Here is a 19670-nt window from a genome sequence, read left to right on the forward strand (position 1 = left end):
TTGAAAAAAGGATGCAAAATGGTGCAATCTGGTGCATTCTGAGGATGATCATTACCAGTTTCAGGCAGCAGATTTTGTCACTGATTAATACCCAAAAAATTGAAACTCAATGTAAAATAAAGAAATGCATACCTCATTCAATATTTTTATTTTTTGGCTGGGGGGGGGGGTCCGGAAACCCTAGAACCCCCCCCCCCTCGTTGTGGGGGTCAGGGGGCGAAGCCCCCTGAAGCTGACGGGTAGGTCATATTCTGAGATAGGAAAATGGTCGCTCCTTGCATGAAACGGCATAAAATAAGCAATAATAAAAAAAATTTAAATAAGTAAGGTACATGTTTAGGCTAGGGGGGGTTGCGTAACCCCCATAACCCCCCGGTAGTCCGGCCCTGTGTTGTACATACTGCTTTAAGTAGACCTACCCTAACGTAGGCGAACTTGCCCCAAGTCGGGTTAAGTCCGCCTACAGGGTGGGGCAAGTCCGCCGCTCTCATCCCATAGTAGGTACAAGACTAGTTACTGTAGTGGGCAAGCTTTAGTGGGAAAGCTTTTTTAATTCCCTTCAATATTTAGGTTCAAAAATGCCAATGACAAAATACGAAAGAATGTAACACAAAATTACGTTAGGGGAGACCGGGGCTAGTCCGCCTACTTTTATGCTACTTTTATGCTTTTGGTAGCATAACTGGCGAGTTTGATGAACTAGAAGACTGATTTTTTTTATTTTACATCAAGACAAATGTGTAGCTGATATCAATGCGCAGACAGTTTTTATGTGCGCATGAACATTTGTTGTATATACTGCTTACGGCGAACATGCCCCATGACAAATAGGCGGACTTGCCCCTGCACGGGCAGGCAACTCTAGTGCCAGATAACGAGCACAACATGGGAAGGAAGAAGCAAAACTTTCGTCAGAACTCGACCTTAATTAACGCACTTTCACTCGACACCAAGACTAAGTATTTGTTCTCAGAGGTAATGCATCAAAACCTAAGTCAACTCCTATGCATTCATGTTACAAAAATAAAGAAAAACACTTTTTGTGATCTGTACTCACGATATATGGGCGCGCAACCTCTGAACTTCTGCATGATATGGCGGGAAGAAGGGACACCACACTCACATGGTGTGAATGACTAAAAGGTGGCAAACGTAAGAATAAACAGACAAAGACGGATGTGCCCCGGGGGCGGACTAGCCCCGGTCTCCCCTACATAAGAATACGTTGCCCGTCCAGTAACGCCGGATCCTTTTTGTCGGACGTAGAGACCTTGATGGTAGATTCCGCCCTTTGAAGGATGTCAAGGATGTTGCAAATGCAAGAATCTTGAATCAAATCCCAAAAGTAAAGACAAGGTCCTGCTGGATCATAACAGAAGCTGCACCGCCAATATGGGTGTGGATGCTTTAGACGGTCTTACAGTTCCATCCTTTGGAAAGCACTGCCAATACGAAGCTTCAAAACGCAAGAGTCTTGAAGATAAACACAAGTGTTCCGAACAAAAGACAGGATCGTTCTATAAAATAGGCTTAGTTGCAACGACAACAACGTATTTTGACGGGTGTGGCGGCTTAAATATGAGTAAAATAACAGAACTAGAACAACAATTAATAAGATTTTTTGGTCTTTAAAAAGATACGTAGGTATCGCAGTTCAATCCTTTGATTAGCCTAGTCAAAGAACACAATTTCAAGTTTCAAGCTTAGAATGGAAACTGTCCAGTCTGCAAATAAGAGAAGTATGTCATCACGATTCGCTCTGAAACCTCAGTCGACACCTCATATACAGTCAGATTTTCTTCTTCTTCTAGGGACAGTGAAGGCGATATGCCGGGCTTCAAACCACTAGCTTTTCCCGACGTCTTGTGGTAAAGATTCAGCATCATGGAAACCTCTTCCCTCGCACTTTTCACAATGCTCGTGGTGAGATTGCATGCCCCTCAGGCGGAATTGCAGCCACCTGACGACTGGGACCAGGGACCCCGTTTGTCCCTGTGGGCCCAGTAGACCCATCAACACGCTGAATCCAAACAGAGAGTAGAATAGGGAGAAGCCGATGGTCGCGAAAATGAAGATGCCGAACTGAAACAATAATGAACAATATTTTGTTGGTCTTCAAATAGCTACGAATAAAGTGCTGGTTTTACGAGGTATGCATGCATTCTTAGAATATTCATGGAATTTATATGTTTTTGTTGGGTGTGGGAGGGGGGGGGGGGAGGAGGAGGTGTGTGTTTGTTTTGCTCAACATGTTTTGCCCGTGTGGATTCGGCGTGCTCAGTTGGTTCAACAGTTTTCGTTCCCCCACCCCACCCCCCTTATAAATTCACTCAATGCAATTGCATGTTTGCCAAAGACACAGGCATAGTCTCAAGCGGGCACTGCCAAATTATTATGCTTTTTTTCGTCTTCCGAAAATATGCACATCAGAGCGTACAATTCATCGCGCCACCACAGTAGTTTGCCCCAGCTTTTGGAGCCTACAGTCCCCCCCCCCCCCCCCCCCCCCCCAGAAAACATCTATCCCTTACCTGCAGAAAGAAGAGAATGACAGCAGCACACATGAAGACTGATGCGCCTAGCGTTGTCAAGGCGCCCGACAGAACGGAAATCCCCACGTGCTCCAACATGTCATGTGTGCGCGTGAGGCGGTCCTGGGCCGCGGAGGCGTGGTATCCTTCCGCCAGATGCACAACGTAGTCCACCGCCAGTCCCACCACCAGGGACAAGTTGAGCGACTCCAGAACCTATATGATAACAAAAACAACAAGAAGGACAAAGCCCATACGACTCACATGCTTGACCTTGACATGACCTTGACCTTCAGGGTCAAGGTCAAATAACTAAACCTAGCAATGACATCATACACTAAGAACTGCTTTACACATTTTTCCTACCAAAATACATGTGACCTTGACCCAAGGTCATCCAAGGTCATGCAACACAAAGCTGTTAATTCAAGACATAGGAAGTACAATGGTGCTTATTGGCTCTTTCTACCATGAGATATGGTCACTTTTAGTGGTTCACTACCTTATTTTGGTCACATTTCATAAGGGTCAAAGTGACCTTGACCATGATCATATGTGACCAAATGTGTCTCATGATGAAAGCATAACATGTGCCCCACATAATTTTTAAGTTTGAAACAGTTATCTTCCATAGTTCAGGGTCAAGGTCACTTCAAAATATGTATACAATCCAACTTTGAAGAGCTCCTGTGACCTTGACCTTGAAGCAAGGTAAACCAAACTGGTATCAAAAGATGGGGCTTACTTTGCCCTATATATCATATATAGGTGAGGTATTCAATCTCAAAAACTTCAGAGAAAATGGGAAAAATGGGAAAAATAGCTGTTTTTTAGGCAACATTTATGGCCCCTGCGACCTTGACCTTGAAGCAAGGTCAAGATGCTATGTATGTTTTTTGGGGCCTTGTCATCATACACCATCTTGCCAAATTTGGTACTGATAGACTGAATAGTGTCCAAGAAATATCCAACGTTAAAGTTTTCCGGACGGCCGGCCGGACGGACGGACGTCCGGCCGGACGGACGGACGGACGGACGACTCGGGTGAGTACATAGACTCACTCACAAAATGATCAATCGGCTCCAAAACACTAGATAGCACCAAGAGATCTGAGTATGTACAGAGGGACAGAAATACAGACTTGAAACCAAACATAACAGCCTCTCAGGCTACTATGATAGAGTACCGTGTTAGGTTCGTCTTCACAAAGAACACATCTCAAAATGTTTACTCTTCTTTCAGTATGTGTCGTCACTTACACGGGCTGTTAACAGACATTGCCAACAGAAAAATCATCAAAGACTGGATAAACATGTACAGATCTTGAAACGAATGATCACAGACAGTCACATAACGCACCCCAAGTTTCCGCCCAGCCATGGGGATGAGACCGACCACAGACAAGGTCACGACCCCTATGTTTAGCGTTGCCAGGAGACCGGTGATGACGTTCTTTGTTGCCAAGGTGATGACCACAAAGGCCAATACTATTCCCACGGAGATGCCTTGAGTTGCTGTGTCCACAAGTTCCTGAAACATGTGATATGAAGGAAGCTTCTTTGAAAACGACGCAACGCTGTTTATACCAGAATTTCAACAAAAACTGGCCTCGCCTTTATTGGCTTGACAAAAAAAGATGAACTGGACGTTTAGAAATGAAGCTTTTTTTTTTTTTATACTTCATTTACACCCCACTGCTAACAAGCGATTGAAAACAGTAGATTCACTAACGTCTGAAGATATTCGTTTTGTCAAGGATGCAAAAAACAAACAAAATCTGCAAAAATAAGCATCCCCTCATCCACTTGTGTCCAACAAACCGATCGATGAAGTAAATCAGTCAGTCAGTCAGTCAAGCATTCAATCATTCAATAAGTCAGTCAGTCAGAAAGTAAGTGAGTGAGTCAGAGAATCAGTGTGTCAGTAAGTAAGTTACGAACGAACTCCCCCACAGTATCAACCAAATCACGACTGGCTAGCTAACTAAGTTAATAACTAGCTTACTGACAAATTCAAAAACTAACTAACCAACTAACCAGCTAAAAAAAAAACAGGGACGAAACAAGATCAATCTGAAAATGTTCAAGAAAAGTCGATAAACCCCGTATTGCGGGAAACGAAGTCATCATACTTCCGATTACCTTCTGCACATTGAGGAAGTGCCAGGGGTTACCTCCCGTGGGTGTGCACTGAGACATCCCCGACAGCGTGCTGGGCATCAAGGTACTCTGAAATAATCCATCAAATGTGTCTGAAAAGTGAAGAACCTCGAACACAAACATGCAGTTTCTTTAGCCACAGACTAAGAAACTGTTAAAGTTTACCCTCAAAAAGTTGATTCGAGCAATTCATTTATGACAGCCTGGAAGACATCGATTTACTCTGAAATATTCCATCAAATGTGTCTGAAAAGTGAAGAACCTCGAACACAAAGATGCAGTTTCTTTAGCAACTGACAGCAACTGACTAAGAAACTGTTATAGTTTACCCTCAAAAAGTTGATACGAGCCTGTTAGACATCAATTTACTCTGAAATAATCAATGGAACGTACGTGACAGAAACAATGGGAAACCAAGGAAAAAATATGTGCAGCTTCTTTTGAATCTGACTCAGACTTTCCACATAACTCTAACTTGATGTGGTTGTCGTTATTTCGAGCCCTTACTTTCCTTTGATTCTTAGATATTATCATTAGACCTCTGCCTCACTTCAGTGAAGGGCTTAATTAATTGACATTAACTTACGTATTTCATGGCCACTTCTGCAAATTGACCGAATAAAATAAATCCTACAATATGCATGTAACATTCCTGGACTAGCCATAGGAGCTGCATGGTCGTCTGGCCTTCGCCCCCTCCCTCTCTTCCACCCCAGCGTTATCTGCTTGTGTCCGTAAAAACGCAGTCCTTCTCGTGAAAACAGTTCTGCTTGATATCAAAGATCCGCCCAAGCTTTTACTTGGGGCAAGACCATCCCTCCACTTTGACACATACTGAAATACACCACCTATAATGCTTCGTGTCCAGAGTTAGAATTTTTAGATGAATGAATTTTTCAGATTGCCGAGAAGGTTGATAAGGAAACAGGTCATCACAAAATCCCCACTCTGACCACAAAGGATCCAGGCTGTTCCTTGTTGGTGAGTGTCCAAGCCGAGGGAAGGCGTAATCTTACATACAAGCCTGGCAAGATTGAAGATGGCGATCGGAATCGTTTTCACTTGAAAGGACTGTGGATGTAACCTACCTCTTCCTGGATGAAGTCATCCCATGCTTTGACGATGGGCAATCCATCATCGAAGCTAAAGGTGCCGAACTTGAGAGTGGTTTTCACCACTATTGCAGCGTACAGGAGTTTGGTACCCCACAGAATGTCTGCACAAGACAATAAATGCAATATGCTATGAATTATTATTTATTCGTCACATTAATGTTTGCCCCCCCCCCCCCCCCAACCCACTGAGTGATTATATGTAGTGCTAATAGTCACGTTTGCATCTTTTTGCAAATATGAAAATTGAAAATTAAAGTTTGCTTATCTTATCCTATTTGATAAATACTGTTGTAGTTCCATAAACTGTGGAAAGGTGTTTTTAAACCCGATTAGTCTTACAGCAATCCAAAGGTCCAATGACTTTGAATGAGAACAAAAAGCTGTTTCGTCGATTTCTTGGGAGATGTGAGATAAACTATACATGTATTATCAAAGCGAAACAGAATTATTAACTGACACCAGTGTGCCACATAGGAAATTAATTCAGCAGAAAACTCCACTCTGCAAAAAACGCAGCCAGGCCGTTGATTTCCTGTATGTGTTCAAGTGGAAGAATGCTCTACATCCGCGTAAAAGCCTGGACAGATCGATGATAGTCTGCTTCATCGTTCACACACGGAGTGTACATATTATGCATGTATTTTTATAAGGACAGTAACATTTTGTCACGCTCATAAGAACAATACCTATCTCAGTGTTAGGCCTTTTTGTAGTGAAACTATACAGGGGAAGCTACTGGAAGGGTATCTATCATGTGTTACAGATTACAAACTCTCAGACCATCGGAAACCAATGCCACGGTAACGTAAGCAAAACTGCCGATCTCATTTCTTGAGTTTCTTTATGATACAGGAAGACTTGTTTTTAGAATGTGAAAGTATGCAAAAGCTCTGTGTTGGTTGTTATTCAGTTTTGCTGATTGAAAATGTTGCTGTCAGCTCTTTATCTCACGTTTATCCAGCTGTCATCGCTCGAGATAGGCAGTTTGCAACTTATAACTAAAATGAGATAGGCAGATTGTTCAGAAAGCAAAGAAAGTTTTTTGTGTTTTTCTCAAAACATCAAAAACTGACATAGGCAATTATCTTATGAGCGTGACGATTTAGAGTCTCGGGTCTATGTTCATTAGCGGCCTACCTGGCCTGGAGGCAACGGGACGGGTGTCGAACTTGTCTGTGCCTTCGCCCAGCAAGTCAGAGTACACCCTGAAGTCGTTGTACCCGGTCTCTTTCTTATACCCGTCGTGCAACCAGTATCCCATCACTGTCTGTTGAAACAACCATCTCACTTAATTTAAAACATTATTTGCAATTCTCTTTGACGGTAAAATTCCATGTATGTGATCAGTATACGAACATTGTGTGTTGAAATAATTATCGTCCTTTATCTAAAGCATTCGTTTTCATTCTCTTTGACGGCAAGATTCTTCGTATGTGATCTGTATCCCATCACTGCCTGTTGAAACAATTATCGCCGTTTAATTACTGTATTGTATTTGTTAAATTATCTCTTCTTCTTCTTCTTCTGCGTTCGTGGGCTGAAACTCCCACGTACACTCGTGGTGTTTTTTTTTGGCACGAGTGGAATTTTACGTGTATGACCGTTTTTTACCCCGCCATTTAGGCAGCCATACGCCGTTTTCGGAGGAAGCATGCTGGGTATTTTCGTGTTTCTATAACCCACCGAACTCTGACATGGATTACAGGATCTTTTTCGTGCGCACTTGGTCTTGTGCTTGCGTGTACACACGAGGGTGTTCGGACTCCGAGGAGAGAGTGCACACAAAGTTGACTCTGAGAAATAAATCTCTCGCCGAACGTGGGGACGAACTCACGCTGACAGCGGCCAACTGGATACAAATCCAGCGCGCTACCGACTGAGCCCCATCCCCGCCCAAATTATCTCTTAAAGCGTAAGATTTTACCAAATTTACGAGACAAAGCACACGCAAAACAAAAGAAACCCCAAGGCTCCCCACGTCTCTGCTCAATCAGCTACCATTATAAAATTGCAAAGCATCCTAGTGTCCTGTTTGACATGTCCGTAATGCATACAAACAACAACACTTGTATCAGTAGATGTTCAGACATTAAATCTGTTTGGAGATAATATGGGGGTATGCTTGTAATCGCTTGACGTTGGATGAACGTGCACTGACCTCGAAGTACCTGTAGAAGAGCGGAGACACCGCTGTCAGGTTGTATGTGTCGATGTTGCCATGGACCAGTGCGTTGACCTTGACCTCAGTAGTGGGTAAGGTCAGGTCTGGGTTCATTGGATACTTTGTAGTATTTTTGCTCTCTGTCTGTTAGACATAAACATTTTATATCACACACAAAATGGGCTTTAGAGTTAAAAAAAAAAAAAATCTCAGATTCAATCAATCTTTCTTCAATCAAGCGCTCGAAATCAAGCATTATAAATAAAATCACATGCTATCGTGGGTCCATTTCCAACGAAACATTCTTTGGAGCAGAAAAGAGGTTTTGTAGTATCGCTACAGTCCTTTGAGTTTCCTCAAGTAATCAATGATTATTTTGAACATAGATTTCGTTTAACCATCTAACCAATCAACTTTCGTGGTGCAAGTGAGAAGTTTCCAGGGAAGGAGTATATATATATATATTAAAAACTAAATTCAGCCAGTGTGTTCTGTCTCCGACAGTATTTTTAATTTTCTTTTAATTTCGTTTCGTTTATTCCAGTTGAAAGAATATGTGCAGAAGTATAAGGGAGATCATTGTGCTTTGTAAATGTTTACTTGGTAGTTTCCCCTGAATCTGTCCTTGGACAGTTTCTCTCTCCCTCTCTTTTAAGAGGTCTGGTGGCCCACGAAGTGTGAGTAATTTTCATTTCTTTTAATAAAGGATCCGACTCCGATTTACATTGTTTTTGAGGTTGTAATCATTTGTGTGATCGCTCTTGACACACATTTTTTGGTAGAGTAAGATTTGCAGTCTTCCACGTGGTTGTCGAGCTATTCCGCCATTTTTTCCTTGTTGTAGATCTGGTTTAGTTTTCTGAATTTGTGATTTTGTTCATTTGAGAGTGTTGTTAGTGTTGTTGTAGGAATTATTGTAAAAGTAAGAAGCGTGCCGAAGTTATGGTAAAAGAAAACGACTCAGAACGAAGGCCCCAGTGCTCCAGTTGTGTGTTTGGATAATTTGATTTTTTGTGTACCCCATTTTCCACCAAGCGTTGGTTTCTCGGTCGCGACTGCGGTGGTTTAGAGGTTGCGATTTTGTGTTTTGATTCTTTTCATATTAGTTTGTATTTTTTCTTATGGTTTCTTTTGTTTACATATGTTTCAGTTTCTTACCTTCACTTCACTTCACTTTACTTTACAATAAAGAATCTTGGGGCGTGAGCGCAAGAATCCGCGAGCCAGAATACAGTGATAGACACAAATACCTGAGCAGGGTACGACGACCCCTCTGAAGGTGAGAATTGTACGTACCTCCATATATTCGTTGATCCTTTCAACGAAACATTGAGTTTCCAGTCTGCTTGTCACTGCGTTGCGTCGAATCTTTAACCTTTCTACGTCGGCATCAGATAAGTTCTGTAGTCTGGCGCAGAAATCCTGAGGAAGGTCGAAATACAGTAGCAGTTTAAGGCAAATTCCTTCCCGAAACAGTTCGGGTCACCATCCAAATTTTGCCAGGATTTTACATGGGATAAGACCATCTCTCCAATTGGTCACATACCAAAATTAACACACTGCCTGCTTGCTTTGGTGAGTTGAATTTTTTTCTCATGAATGAATTTATGAAGAAGCCATGCACAAGTGGATTTTACAAAAAGAATTCAACTACAAATATCCACTGTGCATCTAGAGAGCAACCAGACAGTTCAATTTTGACACGTGACCAAGTGGAGGGATGATCTTGTCCCATATAAAACCATTGCCAGATCTGAGATGGTGAGCCAAACAGCTAGTTTTCACGTGATGCAATATGCCTAAGACGTACATCAGATGGTTGAACATTGTTTTGGCACACAGAAGAAATTGAAAAGCATGTAATAACGCGTGATATTGCAGCCGCCAACACGTAGAAACAACTGAATACTGCAGTTCCTTTGTCCTGTAATGTACATTCAAAACAATTAAAAATGCGTTTAACTAGTCAGTGGAGAAATAAATTAAAAACGCGAAAAACAGTCTAGTTCTGTTATTTGTTGACATTCCTCTTTAATTTGATTTGGAATTGTGTACAGAATGATATATTTATGTATGGTTTTGTGAGGCGCTTAGAACTGTCTTAGTTTGGTTGGTTTGTTTGCTTATTTGCCCAGCCGACCACGAAGGGCCATATCAGGGCGGTGCTGCTTTGACATTTAACGTGCGCCACACACAAGACAGAAGTCGCAGCACAGGCTTCATGTCTCACCCAGTCACATTATTCTGACACCGGACCAACCAGTCCTAGCACTAACCCCATAATGCCAGACGTCAGGCGGAGCAGCCACTAGATTGCCAATTTTAAAGTCTTAGGTATGACCCGGCCGGGGAACTGTGTTAGGATTTGCGCCATATAAATATTCTTATAATAATGATAATTAATATTATGTGCTCTTTCTACTACACAGTCTGGCCCGGGTTTAGAAAAGAAGTACTTCAAATCTAAACACTATCGAATCTCTCAATGCATGATCTTTCCTGCTATTCTTACCACGAGCGCAGACTGCGCGCGCTTGTGGTTGAGTTCAAAGCCCTCGTCCCAGACGGTACGTCCCGTGCAGGCGAAGTCTGTCTTGCTGCATTCCTGCAAGTCCTGGTTCTTCAGACCATACACGATGTACACCTCGATCACGTCGTCCTGAGCGCTGGGCTTGAAGCCGTACTTTTGGAGGCCACTGGCCTTGGAGTAGTGATGGTTGTCTTGGTAATATTGTATCTGGACAAAATGTCGGCGTTTGAAATCGTAAGCTGTTTGTACACGGAGGAGTCGACTAGCAAGCGATAACACGAATGATTGCATCAATATAAGTGCTGAGGCAGGTTATAAACGAATAAATGCTTTTTTGTTTGTTTGCTTAATGCCCGACCACGAAGGGCCATATCAGGGGGGGGGGGGGGGGGGGTGCTGCTTTGACATATAACGTGCGCCACACACAAGACAGAAGTCGCAGCACAGGCTTCATGTCTCACCCAGTCACATTATTCTGACACCGGACCAACCAGTCCTAGCACTAACCCCATAATGCCAGACCCCAGGCGGAGCAGCCACTTGATTGCCAATTTTAAAGTCTTAGGTATGACCCGGCCGGGGTTCGAACCCACGACCTCCCGATCATGGGGCGGACGCCTTACCACTAGGCCAACCGTGGCGGTACGAATAAATGCGTCAGTAAGCCTACACAAACCGTTGTAAACACACACATTATGTATTAGCACACATTAATACGGTAAGAAACAAACACATATGTTAGTGCAAAGATGTTTAAACTTTCTTTCTTTCTTTATTTGGTGTTTAACGTCGTTTTCAACCACGAAGGTTAAAGATGTTTAAACAAAACACACACAACCAAATCGCTAAGTGAAAAAGACAGTGTTAAACAAACACATTTATTACGAGTGAACTACGAGGATGTTTTCAGACAAAAAAAATATTTTTGCATAGATGTTATTGAAAAACACACACGCATAAATGCCTAGACGGTCATAAAAAAAGAACTAATTGTAAAGGTATAAAGGGAGGGGTGGAGGAGGAGAGAGTGAGGGGGGGGGACATAGATGAACTGGAGAGGGCGAGAACTCCTCAACATTTACTCACAGATTGTTCGTCTGGTTCGATCCTGGCAGCAAAAACGCTGAACATGACAACGAGGGCTGCGCAGACGGCAAGTAGTGCGAAGCGGATGATTCTGTGGGTCAGCAGTTTGTAAAAAGGCCCGCGGAAGAATCTGACAATCGGATGCTCGTTCTCCATTTTTGCTGGGATTTCCTGACTGTTTTTGTCACGACTTCTGCACAGAAAGAGTAATCTACTTGAAAACACCGACAGCTTTAATGTACTTGCTGCACTGTTGAACCCCTGTTTAAAACAGCTTGCACTGCCGTAAAAAGGCATCACAGTATGGATGTTCCAATATAAAGAAATCCGTCGCGATATAACCTTCGTGGTTGAAAACGACGTTAAACAACGTAAATAAAGAAAGAAACAATATAAAGAAATCCGATGCCCATTGTCAGCAGTGTTCATATGTTCTACTCAATACTTCATTCTGTGCAAAGGACGCTCACTGCGTTTGAAAAAAAAACCGCCCAAAAAAGCGATTGTTTTGACTCTCGATTTACTCCCTATACCTTATTCCCCTGTTCAAGGGACACAACTTCATATGGTGTATTGTTGACGGAGAGTTTATGTGGCATGCAAAAACTTGAACTTTACCCCACACTGAGTATTTTCTAGTCACCTGAAACAAGGCCACGTCCAGTGTTCGACGTGGTGGTGGTTCATGACCATGACGGTTGGGAAGAAGATGACGACAGACATGTAGTTGACGAACACGAGGATCCCGGAGAACAGTCCGAAAGACTGAATTGCGATCAGGGGAGACAACGCGTTACTGAGGAAAGCCGCCATTGTTGTCAGAGATGTGTAGAGGGTGGCGCTTGCTGCTCGCCTGCAACCAACAAAACGGTGCATTTATTTAATTTTATTTAATTTTATTAACTACTTTATTGGTCCATTGCTTTGGAATTCAGGTCGCTTCCTCCAAGTGGAAATTTAGCTTGCAGCAATTGGAATCACACCGGCTACCCAGGTGAGTGCACGCTTACGTGTGATGAGGCAACTGCACTTCTGACAAAAGTACCGAGGTATTTTACGTGACACGGCGGTGGCACCGGGTCGGGACATGGATATCGCTTTTTAGTCACCTTAAAGTAGACCGGCTGAATCATCAAGTGCTCTAGCAACTGAGCTAATAGACGATCCGCACCCCACCCCTCCGGTTGTACAACACTTAGTTCTCACGTATAGGAGGATTAATTGACACCAGAGTGGGGTCAACAATTTGCTTGATGGTATTTCCTGCACTGGACATTAGTGAATATATCGCTTGAAAATGGGATTTTCCTTCCTTTTATAGTTAACCCAAAATATGACAATTTACACAGATCGAGACAGTCATTGTTCACCTCGACCGCTGGTGCGTTCTCGGAGGAACACCGACTGTCTCGATCCGTGTAGAATGTCATATTTTGGTCAAAAATACAAACGACGAATAATATCTACCGATAACACGCCGTCAGACGGTGCTCCAGAGTGGGGAAGTTGGAATGCTCCGTGGCTCGCCACGTGTCGATGAAGACGAACACGTTGTCCGCCCCGATGCCAAGAATGATGAAGATGGACAGCACGTGAAAAATGCCGAAGTAGCGGTACTGGCAGACGAAGCGGTAGATGAGATTGGCGATGAAGAAGCTGCTGAGGATGCTGAAGATGCCGAAGCCCGTGATGAAGAGAGATCGTGTCATCAGCAGCATGAAGAGGAATATGAAGCAGAGAGAACCAGCGGCCAGCAGCATGTCGAAAATTACCTGAAATAGTTTGAGGGTAAAAATCTGTCAACTGACTTTTTAGCTGTGGACATCAACATTGGAGAAAACCCACAACTTAAAAGTGGAGTTAAGATGTAATGGCATCTGGCCAGAAGTAGCAACGTTGTCGGTTAACTTTTTGCCGTAATATAACCGAACTCCTATAATATATACATTAATTTCCAAAAAGCCCACAATTCTGCTTTTGAGTGAACTTTACCTGATTGTTCTGTAGCTGCTGATCCCTCTGTGGCGAAGAGCACAAGAAGGATCAAATGGCTAAGAGCGTCTCCTTAACGGCATGAAAATAAAATTATCACGGTAACTAACTAGCTCTGACTTAGGCAAAATGAATTGTGAAGGGTAGCAGTAACTGTTATCAAAGGACAAAAAACACAGTGACCCTGAACTCAAAAAGAAGCCGTGTGTGCAACATATTCACAGGTAAATAATCAGTAAATGGTCAATGACAGTAGGGTGAGGAAGTCAGTGTTCATGCAGAACTACAATCATATAATAATTAAGAAGGGCCTGGAGCGAACAAAAAGGCTAAACAAAATCCAGCTATCTATCGAGGAGCCCCCCCGCCACACACAATCACACACACACATAGACACACTGGCAAACATAGACACACACACACACGCACATACAAATACACACACACACACACACACACACATGCACACCTGTTTGAGCAAGGCAGCAGTCATGAGCTGAACACTGGTGAAAAGGAAAGCCATGTCCCCTGCACCGTCGTCCATTGCGTCCTTCAGAATGGGCAGGAAATGATCCTCCTCGAACGTCCTGATCTTCTTCAGCTGGGTATTCTTGTTCTCCGACCTCAGGTCATACCCCACCAGCGGGTACCCGAGGTAGAAAAGAGTTCTTGTGACTGAGGATCTGACTTCACCTTGGCTGACCACTGCGTCCTTTCCCAGGTGAAACTGTAGGGCCTGAACAAGAAGATGGTGGTTTTTTTTTAAAGGTAAAGGAGTAGACTGACTAGTTGTATTCTAACCTGAGACGTACAAACACAGACACACCCCAATTCCGTGATATTATCCACCTTTCAAGACCTTTTTTAAAATTAGTTGTTTCTTCAAATCTTTAAACCTTTGAGACCAGCTCAACGTGAATACGTCAAATAGATGTTTTGATCATTGACGCTCTTCTCTGTGTAAGTATTAATTCAAAGGAGGAAAAGACACGTGAAATAAATCGGAGAGAGAAAAGGAAGATCGCGAACATACGCTAACCCAAACAAAGTTGCACGAAACGAAAGTAAATCAACAGGAAAGTTTGGGTTGCAGCTGACATTTTTGATTCTGTCTGTATTTAACTCATCACTGAGATAAAACTGTAGTACCACGGCGGCAAACACATTTTCAAATACAGAGATAAACTTGACACCCAATACAAAAATATCAACGTGACAGCTAGTACATTAAGTAGAGGTTACATGCCGAGTCTCAGTGATTATTAAAAATAATGGTCGAAGTTAGCGGATCATGAAAAATGCGAGCTTTAGCGAGCTTTTTCATGACCGCGAACTGAGACCATTATTTTTTATAATCACTGAGACGAGGTGTGTAACCTCTTTATTCCTCCTTTCTTCAGTTATTCAAAGAAAAGAGGAGTTTTTTTGCAAAAGTTTGATCGAATCCTATTCACTCAACCAGTCAACCTGCGCAGGCGATCGATTAATGCGCGGTTGTATAGTTCCGTGCAAATCATTCCATTCTGTTAACACTTCTTGTCAGTTTTCCTATTTTGGACTAAAATCAAGTACACAGATATGCTGTTATTCTGCTGTGGCGGCAAAGGCAGATATTGTGTGTTCTATATATGTTTTGGTATCGCTTATGATAATGTTCTTTCGTCAAATGGGACTAGCAGACGAACTTTTGCACCCGTGTTCCAACGTTAAAAACTGTATGAAGTTCAGTTTTCTGGGGAAAATAGTGTATGAAACCGCTTTATGTTGTTTAAATTGATGAGATGTGTGCATTTGGTTGCGTGTGATCTGTTTATTAAATGAAATATTGTTGAAAACTGACCGTCGGATTGCAGTCTGTTGTCGAAGAAACTGAGTGAAAAGAAGGGGAAATACTCTCGTCGCTAGACAAAGTATGAGTTACTTGCCTTGCGGGAAATTGCTTGTGATGAACGTTATTTGAGTACAGCAAATCTTGATTCAGAAAACAACCGAACTCATGGATTTTATATGAAGATTCATGTGTTCAGGCCTGTAGTTGTTAATTTAAATGCGGTATGTTTGTATTGTTTGCTCCAGAGATGTATACTTCGTACGTTAGAGCGTTCGGAACTTTTCAGTCGCAAAAAGTAGTACCGAAACAGAACAACTTCTCAACCCATTGCACTATCGAGGATTCAGGCTGTTGCTGGGTCGTTATTTGTTTGGTTGCTGGGTCATTATCGAAAAATAACTACCCCTACAAGTTTACAGAGGTAAAGAAGCAGAGGGGGGAATAAATGCTGTTATTCTGCTGTGGCGGCAAAGGCAGATAATGTGTGTTCTGTATATGTTTTGGTATCGCTTAGGATAATGTTCTTTCGTCAAATGGGACTAGCAGACGAACTTTTGCACCCGTGTTCCAACGTTAACAAGAAGAGCAAACGCTCGATCGAGTCACTTTCGCAGTTCTGAATATTATATGAGGCATCAGATGGACAGGAAGAAATTGCTATTCAGAACACAATGAGTCACGTTCACATAAAATTTGAGCGCGGTCACTTTTATAGTTTCCGAGAAAAGCCCAACGTTAAGTTGTGTGTTGCCGAACAGAAAAGGCTAGTTATCTCCCTTGTTTTTCTGATAACGTTCGTAAAAGGCTACAGATGTAAATACTTTGATGTAAAGAATAATCCTACAAAGTTTCAATCACATCCGATGAACTTTGTCAAAGATATAAAATGTCTAATTTTTCCTTTGACGCTGACCTGTGACCTTGAAAAAGGTCAAAGGTCAACGAAACCATCGTTAAAGTGTAGAGGTCATTGGAGGTCACGACTAAACAAAATATGAGCCCGATCGCTTTGATAGTTTCCGAGAAAAGTCCAACGTTAAGGTGGTGTCTACGGACGGACGGCCGGCCGGCCGGACGGCCGGCCGGACAGACTAACACTGACCGATTACATAGAGTCACTTTTTCTCAAGTGACTCAAAAATAAAAATTAATTACAATTTTCAGATTTTTAATGACCAAAGTCATCAATTCATTTTTAAGCCACAAAACTGAAATGCAATACCGAAGTCCGGCCTTCGTCGAAGATTGCTTTACAAAAATTTCAATCAATTTGATTGAAAAATGAGGGTATGACAGTGCCGCCTCAACTTTTACAAAAATCCGGATATGCCATGACGTCATCAAAGACATTTATCGAAAAAAGGAGAAAAAAAACGTCCGGGGATATCAAACCCAGGAACTCTCATGTAAAATTTCATAAAGATCGGTCCAGTAGTTTACTCTCAATCGCTCTACACACACACACACACACACACACACACAGACAGACAGACAGACAGACAGACACACAGACACACAGACACACACACACACACACACACACACACACACACACACACACACACTCACACACACCACGACCCTCGTCTCGATTCCCCCTCTATGTTAAAACATTTAGTCAAAACTTGACTAAATGTAAAAAGGGAAGAGAACATGTTCCGTCAGACAGAGTCATGATGGATGTTAGCGAGCTAAATTGGGGTGGGGTTGGATGGGGGTAAGCCGCAGGATATCTAGGGGAACGCGGGACTATTATACTCAAACTCGCACCAACTCCAAAGTCACCACTCTACTCCACGGCAAGCACATGCCATGTGAAATATTAATAAACTACCGCGGCATTGATCCCCGGCTCCCCCCTAGTGTTGACTCACGCCGGTCTCCGGTCCCCAGCGGCGGCGGCACGACGTCTGCAGCACTGCTGCAGCACGTGCTGCACGCCTAGCCTTCTGCTGCGCAGCGCCGCAAACACTACTCTCACCCTGTCCTGGGTCTGTGACCGTGCATGGGGCTGCGAGCATTTTCACCTCCTTTCCACCGTGGGGCTAAATCTCTTACAACAACATTTGGCGAGTCTTTGCCAAACTTTGTCCACCACTTGAAAACGACAAAATGACGCTGCTTTTTTTTTCTTCTTCTTTTTAATTCTTTTTTTTTTTTAATTCAAGGAAAAGGTAGGGGTGTACTGGTAAGGATTGGGAATATGGAGGGTATCAATATGGTTGTGATGGTTTGTTTTCGCAGTGGAGGAACTGAGGGAGAGAGGACGAATGACACTTGACAAGAGATTTTTTTGGATTTTGTACCTTTTAATACAAAAGGAAATGGGTGTAGTGGTAAGGGGTGGGGGTTATGGTGAGTATCTATTGGGGTGTGAGGGTTTGCTGTTCGGAGCGGAGGAACAATGTGTGTGTGTGTGTGTATGTATGTGAATGTGTATGTGAATGCGTGCGTGCGTGTGTTCGTGCCGTGCGTGCGTGCGTGTGTGTGTGTGTTGAAGCAGAAGGAAAGGGTGTAGGGGTGGTAAGGGTGGAGTTGTGGAGGGTATCTGTTGGGTTTTGAGAGTTTGCTTTTCGGAGTGGGAAAGATGACAGAAGACACTTGACAAGTACTCGCAAACCGGGGGAGCGTTTGTGTGCGTTTGAGGCAAAGTGCATGCTCTTCTTCTCTTGTCTGTTACTCAAGTTGCTTGCACCCTAAGGTAAAAAGAAACAAGAAGAGCAAACGCTCGATCGAGTCACTTTCGCAGTTCTGAATATTATATGAGGCATCAGATGGACAGGAAGAAATTGCTATTCACAACACAATACAGATGTAAATAATTTGATGTAAAGAATAATCCTATAAAGTTTGAATCAAATCCGATGAATAGTTTCAGAGATATGATATTTCAATTTTTTTCCTTCAAGACATACCTGTGACCTTGAAAAAGGTCAAAGGTCACCAAAGCAGACGTCAAAGTGTAGAGGTCACTGGGAGTCACGTTCACATAAAATTTGAGCCCGGTCACTTTTATAGTTTCCGAGAAAAGCCCAACGTTAAGTTGTGTGTTGCCGAACAGAAAAGGCTAGTTATCTCCCTTGTTTTTCTGATAACGTTCGTAAAAGGCTACAGATGTAAATACTTTGATGTAAAGAATAATCCTACAAAGTTTCAATCACATCCGATGAACTTTGTCAAAGATATAAAATGTCTAATTTTTCCTTTGACGCTGACCTGTGACCTTGAAAAAGGTCAAAGGTCAACGAAACCATCGTTAAAGTGTAGAGGTCATTGGAGGTCACGACTAAACAAAATATGAGCCGGATCGCTTTGATAGTTTCCGAGAAAAGTCCAACGTTAAGGTGGTGTCTACGGACGGCCGGCCGGCCGGCCGGACAGACTAACACTGACCGATTACATAGAGTCACTTTTTCTCAAGTGACTCAAAAACTGTATGAAGTTCAGTTTTCTGGGGAAAATAGTGTATGACACCGCTTTATGTTGTTTAAATTGATGAGATGTGTGCATTTGGTTGCGTGTGATCTGTTTATTAAATGAAATATTGTTGAAAACTGACCGTCGGATTGCAGTCTGTTGTCGAAGAAACCGTGAGTGAAAAGAAATTTGAAAGGGGAACTACTCTTGTCGCTAGACAAAGTATGAGAGTTACTTGCCTTGGGAATTTGCTTGTGATGAACGTTTGTGCACAGCAGACCAAGATTCAGAAAACAACCAAACTCATGGATTTTATATGGAGATTCATGTGTTCAAGCCTGTAGTTGTTAATTTAAATGCAGTATGTTTGTATTGTTTGCTCCAGAGATGTATACTTCGTACATAAGAGCGTTCGGAACTTTTCAGTCGCAAAAGTAGTACCGACGCAGAACAGCTTCTCAACCCATTGCGCTATCGAGGATTCAGGCTGTTGCTGGGTCGTTATTTGTTTGGTTGCTGGGTGAAGTTTATCGAAAAATAACTAGCTCTACAAGTTTACAGAGGTAAAGAAGCAGAGGGGGGAATAAGGTAAGTTTAACAGCCAGTGCAAAAAAAGATAATTCCAAGTTTAAAAAAAAAGAATAACAAATACGTTTAACACCAATACAAAAAGATACATCAAACAACAGAGAAAATAACTCCGTGTTCATCAACCGTCAAACGATACACTTTCCGTTTACGTGCTAAAAGCATTGGCAAAAGAAAATGTACTTTTTGATCTTTTGGGACATGCTCAAATCTGCATCAGTACATGTATACCAAATGCTTTGGCACAATTACAATAACT

General features: G+C 42.6%; 1 protein-coding gene across 1 annotated transcript in view; it reads right to left on the minus strand.

The window, feature by feature from the left end:
* Window positions 1-374: 374 nt before the first annotated feature.
* Window positions 375-19670, minus strand: part of LOC138953300 (protein dispatched homolog 1-like) — a 32564-nt gene continuing 13268 nt past the window's right edge. Inside the window, exons 5-17 of the mRNA XM_070325100.1 lie at window positions 14045-14311; window positions 13051-13355; window positions 12227-12436; window positions 11584-11776; window positions 10480-10704; window positions 9264-9389; window positions 7965-8111; window positions 6944-7073; window positions 5780-5907; window positions 4674-4760; window positions 3892-4062; window positions 2532-2747; window positions 375-2082 (exon numbers count right to left, since the gene is read on the minus strand). Coding sequence (XP_070181201.1) covers window positions 1846-2082; window positions 2532-2747; window positions 3892-4062; window positions 4674-4760; window positions 5780-5907; window positions 6944-7073; window positions 7965-8111; window positions 9264-9389; window positions 10480-10704; window positions 11584-11776; window positions 12227-12436; window positions 13051-13355; window positions 14045-14311 — 2442 coding nt within the window. The 3' untranslated portion in view covers window positions 375-1845. The remainder of the gene's footprint in view (window positions 2083-2531; window positions 2748-3891; window positions 4063-4673; window positions 4761-5779; window positions 5908-6943; window positions 7074-7964; window positions 8112-9263; window positions 9390-10479; window positions 10705-11583; window positions 11777-12226; window positions 12437-13050; window positions 13356-14044; window positions 14312-19670) is intronic.

This window comes from Littorina saxatilis, linkage group LG17, assembly GCF_037325665.1.
Source record: "Littorina saxatilis isolate snail1 linkage group LG17, US_GU_Lsax_2.0, whole genome shotgun sequence".
NCBI classification, from domain to species: Eukaryota; Metazoa; Mollusca; class Gastropoda; order Littorinimorpha; family Littorinidae; genus Littorina; species Littorina saxatilis.